General features: G+C 40.3%; 1 protein-coding gene across 2 annotated transcripts; it reads right to left on the bottom strand.

The window, feature by feature from the left end:
• Positions 1 to 9,676: 9,676 nt before the first annotated feature.
• On the bottom strand, positions 9,677 to 24,830 carry hm13 (histocompatibility (minor) 13). 2 transcript variants are annotated; one of them, XM_066702463.1, is made up of 13 exons: positions 24,451 to 24,830; positions 23,478 to 23,513; positions 21,118 to 21,216; positions 20,787 to 20,869; positions 20,346 to 20,434; positions 20,060 to 20,145; positions 19,494 to 19,619; positions 18,858 to 18,915; positions 16,065 to 16,148; positions 15,643 to 15,679; positions 15,392 to 15,494; positions 14,818 to 14,903; positions 9,677 to 11,354 (listed from the first exon to the last, which is right to left on the bottom strand). In XM_066702463.1, exons 1-13 carry the CDS (start codon positions 24,676 to 24,678, stop codon positions 11,282 to 11,284), a joined length of 1,188 nt encoding a protein of 395 aa, XP_066558560.1. In that variant the 5' UTR covers positions 24,679 to 24,830; the 3' UTR covers positions 9,677 to 11,281. The 2 variants fall into 2 exon arrangements, with proteins under 2 accessions (XP_066558560.1, XP_066558561.1); XM_066702464.1 differs by lacking the exon at positions 23,478 to 23,513 and having other exon boundaries at positions 24,451 to 24,829.
• Between the last annotated feature and the right edge of the window lie 17 nt (positions 24,831 to 24,847).

Here is a 24,847-nt window from a genome sequence, read left to right as displayed (position 1 = left end):
TCATCCCAGGAGCAAACGGCTGATTTAAAACACAAACACGTCTGTACCGCTCTAAACAATGGCATGGGACTTAAACAGACTGTCAAGCAAAGTAAACCCATTGTAACCCTGCAGACATCAGCCAGGTATTAATACGGGAATGAATCCCATGGTCTTTGTCCATTCGCTCTCTTTTTCCTTTTCTTTCTTAAACTCTTTCTTCTTCTTTTTTTAAGAGCAATGTTTTCTGCTTTGGCTGCGGTCTATAAAAACGGTGACAATCGGCATTTCAGAGCCCCCCCTTGAGCTAATCTCCTTGACTGAGAGGACAAATTTCTGTAAACAGCACTGGGGACAGAAGAGAGAGGGGAGGGAAAAAAACACAAACAAATGCCGAGCAATTACATCATAGCCCTCCAGCCAGAAAGGGGGACACGAGTGGTTTCGCTGCTGCACTGGTTTCTGTGGTGATTGTTTTTGAAAGCGTGAGAAAAAGGTGGAAGTTTTTAATTAAACAGCTCACAGTGCTTATAGTTCAACAGCCCCATCAGCACTCATACAATCCCATACCCCTCCACCACCCCTTCCCTTCACTGTCTCCATCTCTCTCAGCAGTGGAAGCTCAATATTAAAATGATGGGAATAATGAACAGAACTGCTGCTTTCTCTGGCCTTGTACATTTCACTGAGCCACCTAAACCTGTGTGGACTCTAATGGACAACATGAAGCCTGAATCTATGCTGCTAGAGAGTACCGTCAATACGGTCCTTAGAAAGCGCAGTACGTTTGCTCGGGATTCACAGCGTAATTTATTAAGGCTTAATTGTTGTTTAATTGCACTCTGCTTCTACAACTGCCCTTTTTTCGCAAGCAATAAATCAACAGCCCGATTTAACCCTCATTCGCCTTTTTAATAGAAGAATAGATGGCCATTCGGAGCTGAACAAAAAACATGTTTTTTTTCTTTTAATTCTGATATTCAAGAAAAAAATTGATCTGTGTTAATAAATTGTTCAAGAGCTGTTGAATTTCTCAGATTGTGTTGTTAACGTAATTCAAAAGAGATTTGTTACGTTTTTTCAGGCACTCTTAAAGACCCTTCTGCTTCCTCACAAATAAAAAACCTCTTTGTTAATATGGTAATAATTAATTGAGCTGTTAAAACGGGTATAGCGTGTTCTTACTGCGCCTAGGGCCCGCGTTTCTTTTTCCAGGATACGTCTTTGTATATAGCAGGGGTGTTGTATGGCCTATCGCTCGATTTCAGATTTATACCATCTCGGATTTCTTCTTTATTGGAAAAATAAAGGAGGTCATTGAGAACATTAAATCATTCCCTTCTGTTTTTGTAATTTTATTTTTGTTTTACAGAAACTTTAAATAAATCATGTATCCATGGGGTTACAGACACACATAATATAAATATATATATATATATATATATTACACACACATAGCCTCTCGCCTACCCGTTATTATAATAATACATATTTTGTTTCTAATAAAGTAATTATTAATTATACTTTTATGCCATTGTGTCAAAAATATTCTAAATACACTGAAGAAGTTTGGGGTGACTTGTCCAAGGAGAAAGTTACTCTAATATATATCACACAGACATTACACATATATATATATATATACGTATATATAAATCTGGTGGTAAATCCAATGCCTTTAGGCTTTTACCCAATGTTTTTTTCTTTTTCTTTTTTTTACACTGGTGTGTAGATTAACCAGACGTGAGGCCTTATCCTGATCAATGGGCTGGATAAACAAGAGATTTAACAACACGATCAGAGCACTAAACTGAGTCTCTCACCCTACTCTGCTGCTGGTAAACAAAAAGAGAGGCAGTAATCACCTCTTAAAGAGATTTTAAATAGATTTTCCCTTCGCTGGCTACACACAAAGTCCCTTCTCTGAAGAGAACAGAGCACCGGTCAGTGGAGAGGGGTCACTGCAGCTGGACGGCCTGGCTGTAGTTGTGAAGGCCTGAGAGGTCACTTAGCAACAGCCTGGCGACGGGGCTCACATCAGCCTTGTTGGGGGCCTGACACGGCCTGGAGGGAAGATCGTTCTCAGCAGGGTTCCCAAGCACACCTGCACATGGCGACACAGTGGGGACAGTGTAAAGAATTCAAGGAAACAGTGAAAAATCCACATGAGCAAAGAGGACATGGGCAAGAGGGCTGCAGATGTTCATGCTTTGAAATCTGACCTCCCATTAACTGATTCCTCTTCCCTTCGTATATTCTCCCATTGTCCCCTGCTCTGCTGAAGGATGGAGCGTAATCAAGAATTCACATTTTTCAGGCTTATTCTTTCTCCCCTGCTTTTTTAAACCGCATACGTAATGTCCCCGTGTGGGATGTATTCCTCGCATTGTATACCCCAGTGTGAGGAAATGCCTGACAAGACGTTGTGCAATGAGAGCATTTCAGCAAATTGGGTGCAGTTTTGTTGCTTTAGTAGTAATCTTTTTTTGTTGTTGTAATAAAATCTAAGCAGCACAGTTAGATTGCTAAAATAAAGTAAGTCCAATTATTGAGTTTCTCTGCAATATATCAACAGCATTGAAACAAATACGCAGTGAAATTTGTATACGTGTAGTGTAGTGGAACTGACTTTTGGTTTAAGCAGAAGACTAATTATTTGAGTCAATTACAAACTAAAACGAGCTTAGGCAGAACAAAAACAACATGACCCTCTGACTGTTGCAGGAATCTCAGAGAGAAAAAAACTAAACACATTCACAATTGCTGGAGGGGGCAGTTCAACAGCTTACCGATGGCACAGCACAAAGAAGTGGATTTGGCGATTCTTTCAACACGAGAAACGGCCCACATGACCAGACAGGGACACTCAGGGCTCACACTATCACTGGCGCTGCCCGAGAGACTTCTTCCCACAGAGCAGGCGCGGGTTTACACTGGTTTATGAGGGCAAGGGGACCAGACTCACATCTACCACTCCATCCCGATTCCAACTCCGTTTGCGTTCCCTGGGCTTGTTAGCAGGTGCGAGAAGCAGTTTGTCACACATTGATGCTTGTGTCAGCAAACAGCCACACAGCTGATATCATACAGCGGGCGAGGGAGAGAGGGCCAAGCAAATAAAAGCCTCCCAGAGTTTATACTGAGGTTGTGTGCACTGTTCCATTACCAGGACAATGTTCCCGGCCCGTAGCAGCCCCCTCCGCACAAGCAGGCGAGAGGAGAGTGTTTGCGATTTTACAACACGTTCACAGGTGGCTTCATACACATCACACTCTTTCCCCCTGGGAGAGCTTCGCTGCGTTCCCACTGCTGTCGTCATGGTTTTGGTCACTGACGCCGAGTGAATGTGGACCCCAGGTCTGTGTTTTTGAAGCTTAACATTTCCCCCCTTGGAACGGTTTGTTTAGCATAGTGATCAGAGCCCCATTAACGTCTCCGGATACAGAAAAGGACGGAAAGTAGTCAGAGCTCTCCAAGAACGTTGAAACAAATACCCCTCTCCCAATAGACTCATTCATAAATAAAACGAAACCCATGTTAACCCTCTATAACTCTTCTCAACTTTTTATTATTTTTATTTGGGGGGATGACTTTGACCCCAAATCCCTTCACTGTTAAATAGAAGCTTGCCTTCACTCCTGGCATCTAGGAGAGAAATACAAGAAACTAGCATGACTTGAAGTCTATGTAAGTGATCTGGCGCTCAGCAGGTCTGATCAAAACACCCAACTGGGTTTCACATGAACGTAGTGCTCTCCAGGAGGGGCTACTATAGCATTCCACTCGTTGGATCACATTTCCAATCTATAAACACCTAATACGCTTTCCATTTAGGTTTACTGCACAACCAAAGTTACTCTCCATCTGGTGGTGGGGTAAAACGGGCTCAGAGCTGACATTAACACAGCCAGTTTGCTAACTAGCTGGCGGGCCCTCACTCGGGTTTGACACAATGTTCACAGCACTTCCCCAAATCTACCTTCTACCTGTGCCTTGAAGTGAGTGCCTCAAACGTTCATCCTTTTTTTGTGTCTTAAATCAAAAGGAATTCAATATGATTTTTGCCTAGTGTAAATATTTTATCAGCAGGATTTTTAAATATATATAGATTCACTTTGAGGTGTTAAGAGCTCCAAAGCACTTGATTCATGTTTGATCTCAAAAGGATCAATTCTCAAAGCAGGTTGATGCTGTGCTGGTGTAGGCCACAGGCTAAAAAAAAAAACTAAAAAAGTATATTTTTGAGGAGTTAAATTAAGTTTCCCAAGTGGGGGAATGACATGAAAGCCATGACACTGTGGAAAGCCTCCCCATTGATCTCGACTCAAGGTGAAAAGAGATACTAGACAAGTGTTATTGTGGGCCGCGTTCTGATCTGTCAGGATCGCCATCATGGGCAGAATAGACTCTCCCCGACGCCTAGGTGATGAATGTCAAACGTACTTGTTGCGTTTCATTAGTAAACGGGCAGCGTGAACGGAAGAGAACAATAGACGGTCATCCCACTCGCTCTTGCTAATGGGTCCCAATGGTGCAATGCTGCAACCAGTTCAAACTCGGCAGGCTTTCCAGCCTAATCCTATTGTCACTGCGACAAAGAGGCTTGTCAATTTAACTCTCATAGACCAACAGCTTTCAGTCAAAAATACATATATTAAAAAAATTTAATCATCCCTTCAAGCACTTAATAAGCACAGTCCTGAAAAAGTGTTTAAATATGTGTGGGGTTGGAGATTAAGCTCAGTTATTTCAGGTAATGGTTCCATTTTTTTTCCCCTCTCCTCTTTGGTTTGTTTTCCTTGTCAACACTATTCGCTATCATCAGCACTTTGGCCAAGCTAGCTTCCTTCTGAACTTCAATTGGTGAGGATTTGTCATTTGCCTTGATTCGGCCAACAGATTTTAACCATTCACTCTGAAGAACTTTTAAATTGTTGTCCGTGTCGTTTCCACACTGTGATGCTCCTTGCTGTAGAATTATGTCAGCTTTGAGGAAATACTACTCACTTAGAAACCCTAGGATAGAGTTGTCAAAGATGTCTCACAAATGTATCAAATAACAACATGAAATTACCTTGAATCTATGTTTTCATAACACCAATGCAAGAACAGGGGGGGGGGGGAAAGTACTTTAAAAATACAAAAACTACTGCTTTTCCTCTGACGGCAGCATCTGTCTCTCTGTCAGCAGGGAGGTTTTTCCAGCTGGATATAGCCCGGGCATTGAAAGCACATTCACCGTGCTTTAAGCTGGATGCTGATTGCTAGTGAGCAAGATTAGAGCGACAGTGCTGTGAAAGGCATCTGGAGTGGGGCACTGCGGTTTTGTGTGCATGGTGATTCTCACAGAGAGACAGCCTGGTCTTTAACAGGCAAAGAATTGATCATTTCTTATACTTGACACCCAAGAAAATTGATTTGACTATCGATAGGCAACAAAGAGTCCTGCTTAACCAGAATGGAAAATAAAGCTACATTGGGGAGAATAGTGAGGCCTTGTGGGATTGAAAAAAAAGGTATTTTTACAAGGAGATCGTAGTTCAAGCCCTGACTGAGTGTGAGTAAGTGGTCGAAGCCGAAATGTACAGATACACATCTTCTGTACAACCAATGGCTTGAAACTTGGGGGGAAATAAAAGTGTGCAGAAATATTGTAAAACTTTGAGAGGTGACGGACACACCACACAATTCTTCAGTGGCAGCTGCAGTAAACACAGCAGCAGGGCCTGTCACACTTAGTATTATCAGAAATGCCAAATTCTCAATCATTAAGACAAACCGCATCCACGAGACAACCCCCGAGTTCTGTTTTCCCATTAAAGCTCTCATTTAGAGCAGTGGCTGCGGGGAAGACCGGAAACCTGGATCACTTCTCCCATCGGCACCAGAGCTCTGACCCACACTAGGCCAGCCTCCTATTGACAACACTACATCTTCACATCGTGCCGACTCAGCTAAAACTTTCCTTCCCGGCTCCCCTCAACGGAGACGCAGTCGCCTGAAGAGGTCATCAGTTTCAACAGAAACAATTAAAATGCAATAAAAAGCACATAACCCCAGCAGGCCACTCTCGTTCAAGTACATTACCTGCTGCAGTAACTCTATATTCAGTTCCTAGTCCACAAATGCAGATTCTATGGTTACGGACCTACCACAGATACCATTTTAAAACCAAAAAGATGACAGAGTTGTCAGATGAACATGTGACCCCGAAAGGAATCGCCCAAATTGCTCAAAATTCAACAGACTGGTTCTCTAGCGGCAAGGGATTTTGCAGATGTGTCCGCTCTCTCAGGTGTCACCATCTTTCAGCCAAAGGTAGGTAGCACCCCCTTGTGGCGGCCAAGAGGATTTCTTTCACTCCATTTGGAGGTAGCAGGGAGATGGTTAATTACATTGCTGGAAGTTCATTTTCTACTAAATTGATTTGCTTGTTCTTATAATACTACCTTTTAAAGGAATCAATCATTTATATAGACATATCTAACTGGCCACCTCAAAAAAAAAAAATTAATAAGCCGATCACCTGAAAAAGCAGAACAAGAACTGACCTAATGCTTCCACAACAATGCAGCATTGCTCAGCTTTATGAAAACATCCATGCATTTCAGTAAAAGGTCTCTTATCTCCACTTAACAGGTGTATGTAGATGTGCACAACTAACTACTCTGTTTAAAGTGAAATTTTTTGCAAACTGGTATCCACACAACTGATGGGTACTTCATGAAAGGGCCACAGTGACCCTCCAAAGGAACTCCTCTCAGCCTAAGCAGTTCACCTGTTGAGGCCCCTTCAGGCCAAAGAGGGGCCTCTAAAAGTAGGACCCTACAATCTTTCATTGTTTCTTTCTTTGCTCACGTTTACTGTAATCGTAGTGAGGAGCAGTTTTGAAGTGCGTGAGAGAGAAAGGGCTGCTGGTAGGAATACAACAAACCTTTACAAACAGTCAAATTTGACCAGTTTAAACACAGAATAAGTAGGGCAAAGGAGCTGCTCTGAACGGAACAGTTGACGGGAAGAATCCAATTCCACCCCCACCCTCCCCTCGGCCAGGGTGACGCGAGGGCAACACGTTATCTGCGCTGTGGTATCCAGGCCTCTGTACCACCAGCCCCCAGCTGCCAACACTCCCCCAGACATCAGAGGGCCGGCCTGGCACACGTGTAAGAGCAGCCCAGGGCCGGCCTGCCTCTTCTCACTGCCTGAACTGCTAATGACCCGGGGGGGAGATGGCAATCGCTGACACAACGCAGCTCCCAGCCCGAGAGCACAGGAGCTGCATGGAGAACACAGATCCTCTGTAAACATCTCCAGCAGGAATAGGGAAGGCAGATGGAAAACTAATGTATCCAGTGACAAGGGGATGGGGGGTATTTAGGCTATAGCTCAACTTTTTTTTATTTTATTTCTTCTTTGCTTGTAATAAATGGTGAATTATTGATTTACACATTGGTAGTGAGCTCATGATAAAGCCTTTCCATTCCCTCAAACAGGAGGCCTTGACATTTGAGAGAGAGTCAGCCTAAGTGGGTTCAAAGTATGAAAGCTGGAGTTCATAAAGAAAAAAAAATCACTTTAGGTCTTTGTTTTTTTATTTTACAGATATAACTGAATTCTCAAAAATAAAGTACTAGTATCATTTCAGAAAAATCTTCATATACGTGGACCCTTTCCTAGGCTTGAACCATCAATCAAATACACAAACTGCCGCAGAGAGCTTGAGCCGGAGAAACGCAGTGGGTTAAGAGGCTGTTTTTCTCCAGCACTCTATTATTTATTGACCATCTGTAGCCAGAAGGAGCTGCAAGGCTTGCAGGTGTCTCGGCTTAGCTCTCAGCCCCAAAAACATGTTTTTCCGAGTTTTCCTTTTTTATAAATCAAATACCAAAAAAAAAAAAAGTCTGTTCTGCATCTTCTTCATATCCTTTGTGCTACACTGCTGCCATCTGCCTGCTTCCAGATAACTGACCACATTCAAGTGAAATCCCTCTACATATGAAATTGAAGATTTAAATCACTCATCAAAAACAGAAGTCATAGTTAATAGAGAAACAAAAGTACTTGTAAAGGTTTTCAGCAGTTGGAAAGGTCAAAATTATAAGATGATCAAGATCCCTCCATATTGTTCTAAATATTGCTAACCTGGTCTGAAATGAATGGTTAGCTCAGCTAGCACACTTGGTATGTGTGTAAAGAGGCTAGCAGTACACATTTAAAGCTTCATTGCTGAGATTATATTTATCCAAAACAAAATATTGCAGACAGACCGTGGATATGACCGTATAGTCCATAAACTAAAGTGATGCACTTCAATATTACCGACCTTCATTATAATAAAACACAGAAATATTCAGAGGAAGGTGACTGATAAGAGGAATCAGCCTTCCAAGGATACAAAAGCAAAACCTTAAGGAATCTAGCCTTACTAAACAAGTTCCCAAATAACTTCTATAGCTACAGAAGAAAAGATTGCTAGCTTACATATTTATGCTGCATTGATTCTCACAATGGTATACAAAACTGTACAACAAGCTGGTTCAATTGTGATTTTGACAGTGCTTTGTTGCTATTTTAAGAACAGAACAGTGACTTGACCTCTGTCAATGTACATCTGGTGTACAGTATGAATTAAAATTCTCCACAATGTCTCTGGGAGTACTTAAACACAGGTGGAAAGGGGGATAACACATTGACATTGAATGTGTATAAATAGTTTCAGAGGGGAAAATGCAATCCTTTCCTAGAACAGCATACTACTGAAAATGTCACCTCTTTATATTTTCATATACTAGACTCCTAACCTTTAAGTTGCATGTTATAGACAAGTTATTTTACAATAAATTAAAACATAATTATCCAGCACTGAGAAAGCAATGCTAAAGCAAAGCACAAAATAAAACCCTTACAAGATGGAATCATTTTATATCGAGCTCATGCAATTCTAATAAAGCCTGATACATTTCACACGTCCATTTTTAGACATGTAGTAAACCCAGGTGAATAACAAAAATGTCTTCCAAACGTGAAGTTAATTTCCATGCATTTATACACTGCATGGGGCCCATTTCAATATTTTGTATTTATATAAATTCTCTCGTGAGCTTCAAACAATATGAGGCTCCTCACTGACGTATTCTTTATTTGTGCACACATGGCATCCAAAATGATGTCAAGAATAACTTTAAAAAGGTTTTTAGGGAATTTTATGGGATTGATTTATTAGCAGAGAATTGTTTAACTTGTTAACAGTTTAAGGAGTACAGTTCAAACTTCATTTTTTTTCCCCAATTAGAAGAAGTCAAGAGAATGAGAAAGCACTCTGAATTGCAACACAGATGAGTTGCTTTTGTATTGACGATCATCACACATGCAAATGCCTAGACCAAATCAAAACAGCTTTTTCGGCAAATAGCAAATTACAAACTTGTACTCTTTTACGGTTTAATTTATGATCAGAAAATTTTTTCTACGCTTCAGCCATTTCTGTTTTTATTAAATTGGTAAAAATTGAAGGGCTTTCACAATGAATCTCTTCAGAGAATGGTAATGAAGTTTGTTACAGCAGGGTCAAACAGAGGCAGCCATCCTAACGTTGTACCCAGAAACATGGGCCCTGTCCATTCCAGGAACTGGCAACTCCTATGATCCAATAACAAATCAAAATCGATCAAGAAGAAACACTTGTACACTGGAGATGTATGCTTCTCTACAGTGGTGTACACCACAATTTATTGCAGAATGGAACAGCTGCTCCACAAAGAAGCCAGAATGAACTTGCATTGGTACAATAGGAAACAAATTGCAAATAAGATACTTAAATGTACACCAAGCAAAGCATGGACATAAATGTTTATATATATATATATAAAATCCAGTCACCCTTACTTGCACCCCCAGCACCCCACCCCCCTCCCCACACACCCTTTTTCTGAAAAGGCCAGAACATTAAATTTTAGATCTGTAACAGTACAGTGATCTTGTCATTTGTAAGTTGTGATAAAAGTTAGGAATCAGAAAATGTCTGTTAATACTCTTACCTTCCAGCATAAAACCACTGCGAGTGCACATTATATAGAAAGATTGGAAATTAGCTACAAATCAAAAACTGGATATATCCGACTATATTACAGATTCAAGAATAGAATCAGTGTTACAGCATTTTAATGCTGGGAACAAAAAAATTAAATAAAACAATAAACCATGATATATATAGCCTGATCCCCATCACAAATACTAGACAGGTTTAACAATGGATACAGCGAGTATAGAGTAAAAAAATACAAAATAATAATGTTCCATTGTTTGGCACAGCCTTTCTGAAAAAAAGTGTAACTGCAATTGTATGCCACAGTGTCAGTTCACTGCTACACAATCAATACAAAGAGGACAACAAACATATTTAGATAAAGACTTTAGATAAAGCTCAGCTGTGCTCTTTAAATATATAAATCCACTTTAAAAAGAGTTCCAGGAACTCTTACTATTCAAAATGATGTAAGATAAGCATGACAATTAATCAAATATCAAATCACTATCATTAATGCAATAACCGATAGCTCACAATTCAATTTCATATAATCAAATTAGACTTCCCTTAAGATAAAATTGCTTCCTTAATGTCTGCATAAAGAACTAAATATCCACCTTCCTGCTAATGTTAGGAATTTGATAACTAAAGACCTGCATGCATGTTTAGCTAATTTACAAAATCTGAATACAGGAAGGATATAAAATCAATTATCCTACAAAAGGATACAACAGGACTAAGATATACACGACTCAGAACTGTGCATGATACTTATACAATCCTGCTGTGCAGTCACATAGTAAAATGCTCAAATCGTTAAAAGCAAACAAAATCACTTAACAAGAAAAAAAGTATAAAGAAATTTAAAGTATTTAAACTAGAACAAAACTAAGAATACATCAACAATTATTTTGCAAAGCCTTCAGCAGCTGGGTTTTGAGGTCTTTATAAAAATGAATATTCTTCCTTTGTTTAGGAAAAACTTTAACAAATTTAAAATTCTGGCCTTAAAAATAAGTAATAAAAAAGCCTATGAGAATGCAAGGCAAATTGTAATAAATTAAAAAATGGAATAAGGAGGCACCAATACACCGTTGTACTTTTATCTTTCTTTAAACAAACCATGTATGTGTTACAAAATATCAAATTAAAGGTATTTAATATATTAGTCGTTTCCGTGTACAACAAACGCATTCAGAACAAATGCCAACACCCCCCTCCATACAAAGGGCTGTGAAATGCAGAGGCAGTAAGATGTGCTCAACTGTGTGGTCGCTATTTTTCTTTTTTCTCGGTCTCTGTCTCATCCTTGGAGTCCTCCTCTGGTAGAGGGGAGGTTTCTTCATACCTTTAATGAAAAATAAATACATAAAAACGGGTGCACAGATTTCCACACAGCTACAGGCTGCAACATGCACTGAAGTCTAAGTACAGGATGAGTGACTTACCAAGCATGGCCAATAAAAATAAATAAATAAATAAATAAAATAAAACAAGGGGGGGGAGGAGCCAACACAGACAACAAAAAAGGTGCAAACCAACAATTTACCATTTAAATAAGTTATTTTATGAAATTTGGAAATACTCCACAACAAGAACATGGCATTTTTCTCTTAGTTCCTGCTTACTGAAGTCCACCACTGTGGTAGCAGTAATTATAGCAGTGTAACTATAATGATTCAGAATGATCGCCTTACTTGCTTTTTTGCCAAAAAAGGTTAGGTTTGGGCTTGCAGGTCTGAGTTCAGCAAGTCCTCATTGGGTGTGTGGACGTTTGTGGCTGTCAACATCATGTTTCAACCTTTTTAAGCAAATCTCATGCAGTCCAGAGGGGGGGGGGGGGGGATAAATCTAAATTGATTCCATCATCCTGAACAGAACTTTAATTTATGTTTTTATTTTTGGTCATCTTTACTAACCAAACAGATTTTGAGCTGAAGTGGTTCAATAAAGTGCACAAGACATAGTCGTGATCAATTCAAAATGTGTTGTAGCCCTGAAAGTTCAATAGAATGTACTGTCCAAGGCAGAAAACAAAACAAGACCCACAATGTAATTGACTATGATGAAAGAATGAACAGACATCTCCAAGACACACGACTCCAGTCAGCTGACATTTCCTGAAGCCATTTCTATCACTCAACTTTCAGCAAAGAAAGGCCATTGAATCTCCTGGTAGAATAGTGTGAACCCCCGGGGTGAGAGCAAAGATCTTCCCCACATCCCTGGTCAACAGAGTTTGTGTGGGGCATCCGTCCAGCCCTTAGACTACCCATTTTCCCCATGTGAACCCACTGAACAGAAAATAACAGCTTTTAATAAGATCTTGAAGTCACAACACCACAGTATCCATGGCAGGAGTAAAACAAAAATGTATCCCAACTTTCCACACATTTATTCCCAGAACTATTTTTGGGAAATTCCTTCACACAGCAGAATATGAGAGCATGTAAGGGGGGGAGGGAGTAAATCATTCTCCTTCCTAGAAAGTCAGTGAACTGTAGCACAACACCCTTATCAAGCTCAGATCTCAAACACTCCTGTTGAGTGCAATACATTATAGAAAGAGGTTACATTACAATAAAAACAAAGATTGCAAAAGCTATGAAAAAACAAACAAAAGGGAACACTGACAGCTGGATCCCAACAACTGGAATGACATGTCAGTCAGCTGCAAATCATACAGATTTCAAGTGAGGGAGATGAGCGTTAAACCTTTAGTCAGCAAAGATGGGTTTAGGCTGGAAGCAGACATTTAGAAAATAACCTGGGTTTAATTCAAACATTTGAACAGATGAAGGCGAGGTACGCGTTGAGGTCTTTCACAAGGTGGGAGCAACTTAAAATGTAGAAGTGGTCTCTTGATGAAGGCCCTTAAATGGCCAGTGAGAAAAATAGGGGGCTAATGGAAACGATACAGCGAGGGCAAGGATGCAAGGCTCAGACAGAAGAAGTCTGGACTGAACAAACTACAGCAGTGCACAGTGCCTGGGAGCAACACAGGCCAGTCTTACCAACCCTTTGCTGCAACACAAACATCTCCCATGATCCTCTGTAAAGGGGGTGGCAGGGGAGGGGAAGGAATTTAACTCCAACAAGAAACGATCAAGGCCTGTTTACGGAGTCTACTGAAATCTAAATAAACAGGACGAGTGCAGAATACTTGGAAGTACACTTAATCAGATTTGGCCCTGCGTCTACGGACGGCAGGAGAGCCGCGGTGCTGCTGTAGTGATTCAATCCAGGGCTCGGATGACGGGGGGGGGGGGGGGGGGGGTCGTTGGTTTCTAAGCAAGCAGAGTGGGAAGAGAGGAAATATACCTGACCAGTCAAATACAGCTGGCACTTCTCTGGCCGCTACATAGAGGTGGGATTGTGCCTCCTGCGGCGGGGGGAGGAGGAGGATTTTTGTTGCATAGAGTTAGCGAGACTGGAAGGCGACCCGGAGACAGTGGGGAAATGCGTGAGCCGGGGGGTGTGTGGCATGACCTCAGTAGAAGACTCATAGCTGAAGGAGGAGAGGGAACAGAACAACAAGAGGAGCAAGAGGAGGACAGACCGAGGAGGAGAAGAATACGAGGCAGAAGAGAACATTTAAGATGCTGTTTGACACTGAAAAGGGAAGAAAAGAGACATCAAATCCACGGCGCTCACCTTCATCCGAGATCAGAGTCCACTCCGGCCTCCATATACTCCCATTTCCGTAATAAAAACAACCCACTACTCCATAACAACCCCCTGCTGGTGAAACTAACTGGCCAAGACTTCCCTCAGCGACATCGAGGACTTACACATGAAATTGGATGAAAGCAGAGTTCAATTACTGTATAGAGATCACTCTCCTTTAGAAAATAAAAATAGACTATTATAAGCACTTTAGACTTCAGGGAGCCATAAACCTTTCCCTCGGTTAGGCTGCGTGATCACAGAGGTCCCAGGTGCTACAGCAAGGTCGCCGGTTTCCCGTTGCCATGGCGTTTATCAGCGGATCAGCAGCAGCAGACACTTTCCTGGCAGATGAGTGATTTGGGGAATGTTTACTCCCCCGGCCATCACTGCACCCCCCCCCCTCCGTCTTATCCCCGTGCAGCTGGACTCTGCGTCTTACAGTATCGCCTCCGATCGAGAGGTGAACCAGCACCGTCGGTCACACACCTGCCGTCTTTAAAAAAAAAAAAAATCCTAAGCTGTTTTGACTATTTCGTCCGTTCCTCCTGGTAGAGATTTAAAGCCAGTAGAAGTCTGACCCTGTGGGTGCCAAGAAGAAGCCGGGGCACATTACTTGAAGGACAAAGTTACGGAGCAACTGCAGTTGTTCAAAACAGCACGCATTATTATAATAATAATAATAATAATAATAATAATAATAATAAATGACTTCACTCTCTTCTTCCCTTGGGATGAAGGGGAGCACTAATTACCAGCCCAGATTTATGGTTTCTGAAATATTTAGAATGCACAGATGTTTCGAACCTCCGAGGAGTCACAGGAGGTGGTCTGAGCTTATTTTAGATTTTCGACGGTGTCTTTTATCAGATACACTTCAAGTTGTCAGTACCCCGGCACATGCAAAAGAGCTCGGCGGAGGGGTGGGCATATGTTCCGCCACCTGCCAATAGGTTTAAGCACATCCTGGGGGCTATTGATAGATCTGGCTGACCAGAGGGCGAAAGCAGCCTCATATGGACATGCAGACCCTGCTCTTGATTAACGCGATCGTACAGACAGCTGGACACACAAGCTGGGAGGCGAGAGCCACACTGAACAATCCGGTACAGTAACCAGGTGGACAAAATAAAAATAAAGCTTACCTAAACATTTCGGTCAGCTCTCCTTTAATGAGAGCAACAAGTACGGGGAACCCAATGCAGGCTGGAACCAGGTACAGGAGGGCAGGCTAGGAAACAAGAAAGTTACTTATGAGCATACTAATACCATTGAACACCATTACGGGCAAAATCCCTCCCCCATGCTTTCGAACATGTCAATGCAAACAGGATCGCCCAGGAGGGAGAAGATCTGACTCACAGTATAATCTCATACCCAGGAAAGAGTTTAAAAAGCAAGGCATTCAGGACTAACATGAGTAATTAGCCTGTTCAACTTTTATGAAGTAGACCTATTGAGCATTTAGACTTATTTCTGCACAATATTTTGTATCGAGTGTCTAAAGACCAGAAGAGCGTCGTCTCAGATGCTTTTATCTTAAGGTTAAGCAGCCTGGCTCTGATCAAGACATCTGCTTTGTATGAGACAGTCCCCACCAGACAGCAGGACAACCAACACTGAACCCTGGGTTGAATATTTCTTTATGCAACGCAAAATATCTCAGACAGAACAAGCCCTATTGGTTCCCTCTCCTGTAGTTTGGTTCAAGGTTCTCACCTGAGCGTGTTTGAAGGTGTGCATGACAAAGATAGTCAGACCCAGGCCGAAGACGTAGGCAAAGAAACTGGTGTAGAAGTAGGTGCGGGTGTTCTTCTTCAGACTGAAAACAGAAGAGCCACCAAAGTCAGGAAAAACGATCAGAAAATCCATCCCAAGACATTGAGGTGTCACACTACACACTATGAAAAGCTTTAGGAAACATGAACAATCACAAGTTTAACTAGTATTTAATAAAAAGTAAAACTCACCTGACATCAAAACGCAGAAGTAAAGCAATAAAGATACCTAAAAGTGATTGAAAAATTATTAAAACAAAACTTCCATTCTACGTACTCATTCTCAAGTATCACAGTGCCCTCTAGTGGATCCTGCCTTCATCATTCTAACATGCTTTTGTCAGACCTGCACAGCCCTCTGGTGGACAGCGAATGACTATTGCACAAAAGCAGTCACGCAAGACGCACTATTCTTGCAGAATGTGTTGAATTGCTAAATTTGTTTATTGAATAAAAAAACGAAATGCTATACTACAGGGAAAGATTCAAGGTAACAATCCTACTCATTTTTAAATCATGTAACAATGAGAATGATGATGATTATAAAAAAGGGCACAAGTGAAGCAAAGAATGGATTAAGGGCATCAACTGCCAAAATGTTAATGTAAAGTTACCTGGTATTACAATATCTCCGAGACCCAACATGGCAAAGTTACTGGCCCCAAGTCCCCTCTCCAGGAGATCCTGAGGGAAAACCACTGCGGAGAGAACAACAGACAGCCATTGGAGATGCAAGCCTGCCTGACTCCAAGATCCACCCCAGTCATCTCCTGCTTGCTCCTAAAAACCACACAATCAAGCTGCAATTCAACACTAGTGCTTCTTTGTTCTTCCACTTACACTGTGAAACTGGAGTTAGTATGCCCCAGGGCTGCGTTACTGAGCTGGCCGTTAAAACCGGTTCACAGTATGCAAAACGGAGTCCTCCTCAGGAAATGAAAACTCAGGTACGAACACTTTGTTGATGGTCATCAGGTTAAAAAAATACTTCTGTGTAGGACATGCAGTTTGTATATCACACACTGTTACATAAAGAAGTGTCCCTTTCACCTATACTTCAGTCCTGGAGCCAGACTGGAACCACCTGCACTTTAAACTCTCAGAGTGGGATGTCCTGTATCACACTGTTTCAGCAGTGATTATGCTAACTAGTGTGCTCAAAGAGGGTACACAAAAGTTGCTCTATCGGATTCCTGACTGAGCAAATACACTTCAACAGGCAAACACTATTTTCCCAGCAGAGTGGTAACAGGAGTACTTTCTACAGTGCAGGGTGTACTAAGGTTTTAAAAGCAAAATGGTTTTGTACTAACTTGTTTTTGCATGGCTCAAACAAACTTATAACTGTAAGATGCATGGAAAAGACACTTTACTTTGACAAAGTATTCCGTTACAGAATACTGATTACCTTGTTTTGAAAATAATCTGTAACCAAATCCGATACATTACTCAAAGTCAGTAACGTAATCGGAATACTTTTAGATTACTTCTTTTTTTATTATTAAAAAACAAAAGCAGCCGAGTTCAAGAAGTGATACAAAACGTACTGCACATTCTAATATGGATGACGGATTGAACTTGTTTATTTGTATCAACAGTTCAAACTATTAAAATGGTAATTAAGATTTGCGTCAGTTTATCTTGCATATTTATACTTTGCATTTTGTAGTAGTGTATGATTTTTCAAACCAGTGAGACTGTAAAATTACAGACAAGCTGCGGCAACGCACGTCAGTTTTGTAACAAGAATGCACATTATCTACATGGACAATTAATAACTGGATCAAACTAATGAGGGGGCACAATATTCCCCCTTTTGCCCCCCTGACGCAGGGCCTGTTCTTGATACCCTTAATTTGTTTTTTTACAAACCAACATAAATTGGACATATCAGTAATGTGTTAATGTCAAAGAAGGTGCATCATGTTCAGTCATTTTATTGTAAGGAGTTGGTTTCCATTTCCGATATAGTGTAAGTCGCCCTGGACAAGGGCGTCTGCTAATAAATAAATAATAATACTATAGTGAAACCGATTTTCTTGAAAACTTAAATGGGTACCTTGTCTGTAAATTGTAAGTACCTTCAATGCTTATAAAGACTACAGATTATTTTGTTCTGTCTGTGAAGATACACGGATCAAGCAATTTGCTATAATAAAGGGGATTTAAATGCCATGTATTGTTATCCATGTTATTGTTATCACCGGTTTCAATTCACCAGCACCAAAAACAGTTTGAAATCAATGCAATTAGGCCGTTATTTTTAAGTATCAGCAAGTGGGGAGTGTTATGCATCTTGTTTCTGCAATTAACACATTATTGATGTCTTACCTTCATTTAAGTGGTATCTATTGGTTTGTAAAAGGTTTGATGTGAGGATCCCCTGAACGGACACTCTGTTACAGAGCATGGCATGGCACGGTTAGGACTAGTTTATTCAGTTTGTGCGATTTGTTTTGTTTTAGACTATAAACTTGTTACTTTGGTATTATATTAAGTATTTCATCGTTAAGGTTACAGATTAAGATAGGACAACTTATTACTGCAAATACAAACTATCGACGACGTTTTTGGTTACTATTTCTGTGCTGCCGTTTTGCTTATTAATAATTATGCTTTCATGAAAATACGTAATTATTAAATCGTATTTATTATAATTGTGATTAAAATTCATATTCTCTACTCGCATGTCAAGCATAATTGTATTACAGTTGCACACATTTTAAAAAATAAAATCTTACCTCCAGATGTTTTTTTGGTATTATTATTTTAAGTTTAATCCTCGGAAGGAGACAGTACATTGTCCCGTGGTCTGCACATCTTGTATTGCACTTTAATATTTGCTCCATTTTCTTTCTTTGGAAGTTAACAATTGCCTGTACTTGCACGACTTAAATCCCTGCTATACACAGTGTTGTCACAGCGGCCACAGTTGTAGAGCTGTGTGTTACTGGCTGGGATATCGCTGACTATATAGCAGCTCCATTCTGCTGCTTGTTGCAGAATGGCGCCGAATCAGCCGCTCTTTGGCCAGAGACCATAAATAAAAACTATGTTGCAAAAATACTACACACGGGCCCCTTCAGACTCCCTTACACTTGTACACTTTATCTTAATGTAAATTATGTATAAGTAATCAGTACTCTCTTACTCTTTTTAAAAAGTATCGGTAATCAGAATACTCATCTGACAGGAGGAACATAACAGGTATACAAGTATCACAATTCTGTAATCTGATTACATAACGCAGCTACTTGTATTCCATTACTCCCCAACCCTGATAACCGATAACTATGCAGCAGGGATTATAGACTCCTATTGTGAAGATTTGCCACATTCAATCAAAACTTTGTTTAAGCATCACACATTCAGTTTACTACAAATTAAATAAAGATTATGGTACCTACATTTAATTGGTGCCTCGAATGATTTGGCCACCGTCACCATAACATTGGTGCCAAAAACCTGTAAAAAAATGTTTAGTTTTGATCAGAACGGTTAACCAACTTCATTTCCAAGCACTTTAGTAACAGATGTTACTATAGGGTACTGGTGCCTCTCCTAAGCAGAGGAAGCAAAAGTGTGACAGTAAGAAAGAGTGTTTGCAGGAGTTTTTGCATACATTTAAAACAATGAAAGCATTCCAACTACTGGATGCAATATAATTCCTCTGGTAATCAATTTAATTAAATATCTTATTCTCAGCTTGATTAATGCAAGTTTCAAATGGTAAATTCTATAAAACATAACTCATCACATTTAAACAAAAAGGCAAGCAAGATTGTTCATTGCAATTTGTATGTGTTTACTGTGTTATAGTATCAAGTTTGTGGTGCTCCTTGAACAGACCAGAACGAAACAAAACTTTGAGAAACACTGGAATATAGAAATGTATTGTGATCACTTGCTGGACTGTTTTTGAATTATTATATAATGCAGTCAAACTCCTGCATGTTTTCATGACGCTGCATTGTGATTCGATTAAATATTTAACGTGAGAAACTGGGATATGCCTAGTGTATAATAAAGCAGACAATATTTACCCAGAAGACATCATATACAAAGAGGCCTCCCAGGAGGATGCAGCCAGTGCTGACATTGTTCAGATGGAGCAGCTCGACCCCATTGAGAGCAAAAGCCAATCCGAAGAGATTATTGGCAATCCAGTGCTGCAAAATAGATGCAATTATAATCCGTGTCAAGGCATGGGTTTACCAGACAGCCAAACCTAATCCCTTCAGCCGTCACAGAACTAAAGTCATCAATTCTAAAGCAGGTTTTAAATATAGAAATTAATGCAAGCCCCCCACCCCCAACACCACCCCTCCCAAAAGGTTAGAACATGACATCCAGGTTTCAGTTCATGATTTGCAATCTTTACTTGTGTTAAACCGATCATTAATAAGCAGATAAACATCATGCAAAATCCTTCATCTACCGGACTTCCTGTAGAATCCCTCAGCCGTGAAAAGTGGAAAAAGATTTGATGTTCTTAGAATCTGAAGGTCTTCCATTACAACCAATTTCACTCTGCCATACTGCGTTTTCAGAACGTCACAAGCATCTGCCCGAGATTTGCATAAATAAGCCTATTTGTGGCTACCATTACCTTTTTGAGGACATACCAAACTCCCACCACACTGCTGAAGCACAGGCACACAAGGTCTTTGGTGTCAAACTCATAATTGACAATTTCTGAAAGGAAAAGCACAAAAGCAAAACAAATCAAACTAATATTGCACTCATGTGACAAAACAAAATATTCAAGAGGGGCCAAATTAACCTAGTGTTTGTACCTTGAGTTTATATGATATCACAATTGTTTTATTAATATTGACCAGCACAACAAGATCTGCAAACAGTACATTATTGCATCATGTCACACAGCCTCTTACCTTCTTTGTTTTCCCCAGATCCCTGTGTAAAGAGCAGCTGAAACTGCTTATTGGGGAAGGTTGCAGGAAATACCTTATTCATGAACGGACTGCAAAGTAAGGAGGGGGGGGAAATAAAGCAGAATACACTTAATTTTTTTTATACTGCTCAAAATTATTAAGCTGATATTCTCTTTGACAGGAAAATCTCATAGGCGCTCCATAGTTATCATCATCTCTGGCTGAGTCCAGTAATGTCATGTTATGCATTATTTTAATATTACATTCAGGAAACGATTGTAGAGTTTTTCGACCTATAACACATTGCTTTACAAGACAGCAGCCAATCAGAGTTTACAAGTACGCATATACTGTATGTTACAGATGAAGTCATTGCAAATACACTACCAGTGTACTGTGCATTCAGCTATATGCATGAACACACACATTTTAATCCCTTACCTGATAGTATGTGATAGTGCTAGGATCCCCAGCACAAAGAAGTACATTGACAGCAACAAATTGATGTATTCTTGAGAAAATATCTGTAGGAGAGAACATATTAAGTTCAAAACAATATTTGAATTATATTAACTGGTCTATTTATACCACTTATAGTGGAGCCAACACAGCTTAATGCAGCTATTTTCCATATCGACAATTCTCAGAAATAGTTAGTCTGCACATCATTAATCCAGATTAACTATAGGTTCACCCTGGAAACTAGTCAACTAGTTGTTTACTGTTCCAGCTCTGTTAGACATGTTCAGACTGGTAGAATATATAAGCTTACTTTGAAAAAGAGGTACAGTCCGAAAAGAGTGCAACTGGCAATGATGGGGAACCTGGCTGCGTCTCGGCTGGTGATGGTCTCGGGCATATCCGAGGAATTCTGAGGAAGAGAGAGAAATTGTGAGTGCAGGTTTAAATATTAATATTTAACTACCTGTGACAGTGCTTCAAGAAACAAGGAATTTAATTGAAAAGTATGTATAAAACATTGTTTCAAATCATGTTTCCCCATAACACCATTTTGACATTCTCTACTATGAAGCCCCCATGTAATCTCTTCTATGTAGACTTGATTCACTGGAATGCATCAATATCGTTACCCTTTTAAAACGGTGTATATGTAGAACATTGCCCATTAGTGATTGTTAAACTATGTAAATCGCTTTGGCTAAAGGCATCAGCTAAATAACGATGATAATCTCATCTCTCATCCAGCTGTTCCTACCCCCTCTCTAGCACTGCCAATATTCATTTTCAATCCTGTCAATTGTTCATTATAAATATTAACAGCTAACCTCCCTCTATCTGTACATACCAATTTACTGTACACAGGCATTCTGGAGACAGGAACTTGCATTGTTGTTTTCAATTCATTCTCCAGAATATTTCATATTTTTTCTCCATTTGCTTTACCAGGCCTGGAAAATATTGCCATTTTCCAGGTCACACGGGGATCCAGAAAAAAATAAATGAAATAGCCCTAGGCTCTCAAATCCACAGAGAAAAAGCACTGAAATAAGATGTGGTCTCTGGAGGAATACTACTCTAGAAAATGAGGCCAGTTTTTAACCATACAAGAGTACTCGGCAAAACTAAACCACTTTATTCTCAGCGTACAAAAATTATGTTCGATCATTAGGCAATCTACTCCATCACAAAATGGCCTACTCACACACCATATGCGTTTTCCTATTGCTTAACACCTTTCTGAAAAACATGCTCTTTACACATGAGAAGAAATAAAAAATAATAAAAAGGCAGCAATACAACACTTTGTTTATTTGTACGAAAGATTTTCCATTGCTTACAAAATATTATTGTCTTGCTATATAGGCTTTTATTTCCAGAAATGTCAAAATAAAACACTATACTGGTATAAAAATCAAATGGTGCATATTATATGATTTAGACATAAAATTAGGCCACAAATTAGGCCAAAGAACCATGGTGAGATAGACGTATAGATACAAATCACCAGGGGCCAAGACATTTTTTATTTTTCAAGGGGAAAGTGTCAGGTGAAATTCACTCGAGAGGTATTGCCTTTGTGCAAAGATTTAGAAACCAATACTTTTTCTATCTTGCACAGCTGTAGACCTCTACAGACAGAGATGCACCATCACCCTCGAGATAAAATTCTGCAAAGACTTGACACACATACCCATTGAACTACCGAAGGTGACATACAATTTAAAACCCGTTGTTCCTGAAAACTTCATTTTTGTAAACAAATACTACGCTTCAGGAGCCAATTTCATAATGAAGATACCAGGGCAAATGACAGTGTCCACCTCAATTGAACACCTGCACAAATATTGACCAGTTCACATCATGTGGTTGATGCTTATTTCTAATAGATGTGCTCATGACAGCTCTGTTTGTCTTAGTAAGATCCATTCCCCAGGAAATGATTTTATATGTAATACCACAATGCAATCACTATGACAAGGGAAGGCATACCTTCTGGGGAAATGCCACTTAAATAATTTGCATTTTGGTCAGGTACCTTGCCACATTATTTTTTGGTTTTCATTTCCTGTATTTCTGGACCAACTTAAAATCCACCCTAGCAAAACAAAGTAGTTGACCTTAGGTGAAATGCCACAAGAAAATAGGTCTCAGACATTCTTACTTCAGCTAATATTTCACAAGGAGCAGCAACAGACCTGCCTCCAATTAACACCCACTGTACAACTTAAACCAGTGAATCACAGAAAACTTAACGTTAAAACAGTGGGCAACATCTACACTTTATAACTACATGAAATACAACTTTGAAGATTTTTCCCCTAACAAAAAAAAACCTGACATACCATTTCCATTTCTATATCTTATCAACCAAAGCATACAGAACTCAGCACATTTGAGGTCTTTTGAAGACCATATGCAATCTCTGTGGTCTAGATGTCTATCCCTTCTAAGCTTACACTCTTAACCTTAAGCTTCTGCAATGTACGATAACCAATCAAGTCACAGGGGAGAAAAACATGTCACAATGTGTAAGATTTCCCAACTATTCTGACTATTAAGTTGCATAGGCATAGGAATGAGGAAAAATCCAGTATACATTCAATAAAAGGGGACAAAGTTCTACACGGGATCACTTTACATCTGTGTCGTGCTAACAATGCTAATACTCACTCTGTACTCATAAGTCCCATCATTTTCTGAAGACACCTAGGAATAAGTGTATAAAAATTAAGAACATTGAAGGCTCTTCTCAGTCATAATGAATTTAGTCTCTACAGCATCACCAGAAACCACCTCACTCAACCATACCCTGCATCAGCTGAGTTTCTACAGTAACTAAAAAAATGTCCAACCCCTCCCCTCACACAGGAAAGATGCATTCAAAATATAGTTCGGTCACCTCACATCATTGTTAATACAAGTACCAAAAGCACATGTTACAATCCCTGATAGGACCTCGGAAACCCAACAGCAAGCCATAAACTTCATGCAAATTCAAAAGTAGCAAAAACAAAATATGTAAAAGACCAGCTCTCAGTCAATCAAATAAGTGGATTAGTTTACATGTGTAATTATTGCGTTATAAATGAAATAATTGGAAAGAAAACGTTCTAATGTACTGCATGCAAAAAAGTTTTAGAAGGAGGTCCCAAATGTACACTTCAATACTTAACAGTGTCCCCGCAGGCTGATAACTAGGCCAGATGTTTTATCCAAGAATGTCTTTAGACATGCATGAGACTGTAATAAAATAACCGTGATAGTTTGTATGGTGTGAAAATGACTGCATTACAGCGCTATGGGTAGACCTTCTCAGGCACCGAAAGTGAGCGCATCTTTCCAGATGTTCAACATACTGTCGAGTGATGACGCTTCCTGTGCATTAAGTACAAGCCCACTTTTTGCACATCAGAAGTATGGCAGACGGCACATTTTGATCGCAGAATGAAAGGGCTATACTGGGGTCAGAGTGAGCCAGCACGTCATTTGGCGCAAACTAATATTTGGATCAGGCCTGTTCTGTGCAAGTGCAGGTTGCATACATCGTTTTCCGGAATATAGCACAGTAGAGGAAACGCGAGCCCTGCAAACGAAGCAAACAAAACAGCCCTGTGAGACTGAACCCGTCACTTTGTTCCCATACCTTGTTCTTGGCGCAGCTGACTGATCGTAGCGCTCCGAAGAAGATGGGCAGCAGGGCCATGAACACAAGGCTGCCGTACGCCAGAGCCGTGCCTTCAGGCGTGGAGACAAACTTGGCTACGGTGGCGTTGGTGGAGTCGGTGCCATTCGATACGGTGTCATTATTAAGACTGTCGAGAGCCGGGGAGCTTTCACTGGCAAACGCCGATCCCTGGTCAACATCGGCCATTTTTTATGCGTGTTGCTCGAATGTCAAGTTACCCCCGAGAAGATGTACGAGGTTACACAAGACCGGGCGCCAGGATCACTAATATCACTACCCGCTACTGTCCCCGCTGCCCCCTTTCTAAGGCCACGTTTCTTAACTCACTCCAGGAACTGACGTCACTACCGGGTAC

This window comes from Amia ocellicauda, chromosome 4 (assembly GCF_036373705.1).
Source record: "Amia ocellicauda isolate fAmiCal2 chromosome 4, fAmiCal2.hap1, whole genome shotgun sequence".
Lineage (NCBI taxonomy): Eukaryota > Metazoa > Chordata > Actinopteri > Amiiformes > Amiidae > Amia > Amia ocellicauda.
This window is presented reverse-complemented; position numbering and strand designations above follow the sequence as displayed.

Coding starts and splice junctions, on each gene's coding strand:
- hm13 (XM_066702463.1), bottom strand. CDS start 24,678: ATGGCCGATGTTGACCAGGGATCGGCGTTTGCCAGTGAAAGCTCCCCG. Junction 23,514..24,450: donor TCAGCTGCGCCAAGAACAAG/GTATGGGAACAA, acceptor ACTTATTCCTAG/GTGTCTTCAGAAAATGATGG. Junction 19,620..20,059: donor TTTGGTATGTCCTCAAAAAG/GTAATGGTAGCC, acceptor TCTATTTTGCAG/CACTGGATTGCCAATAATCT.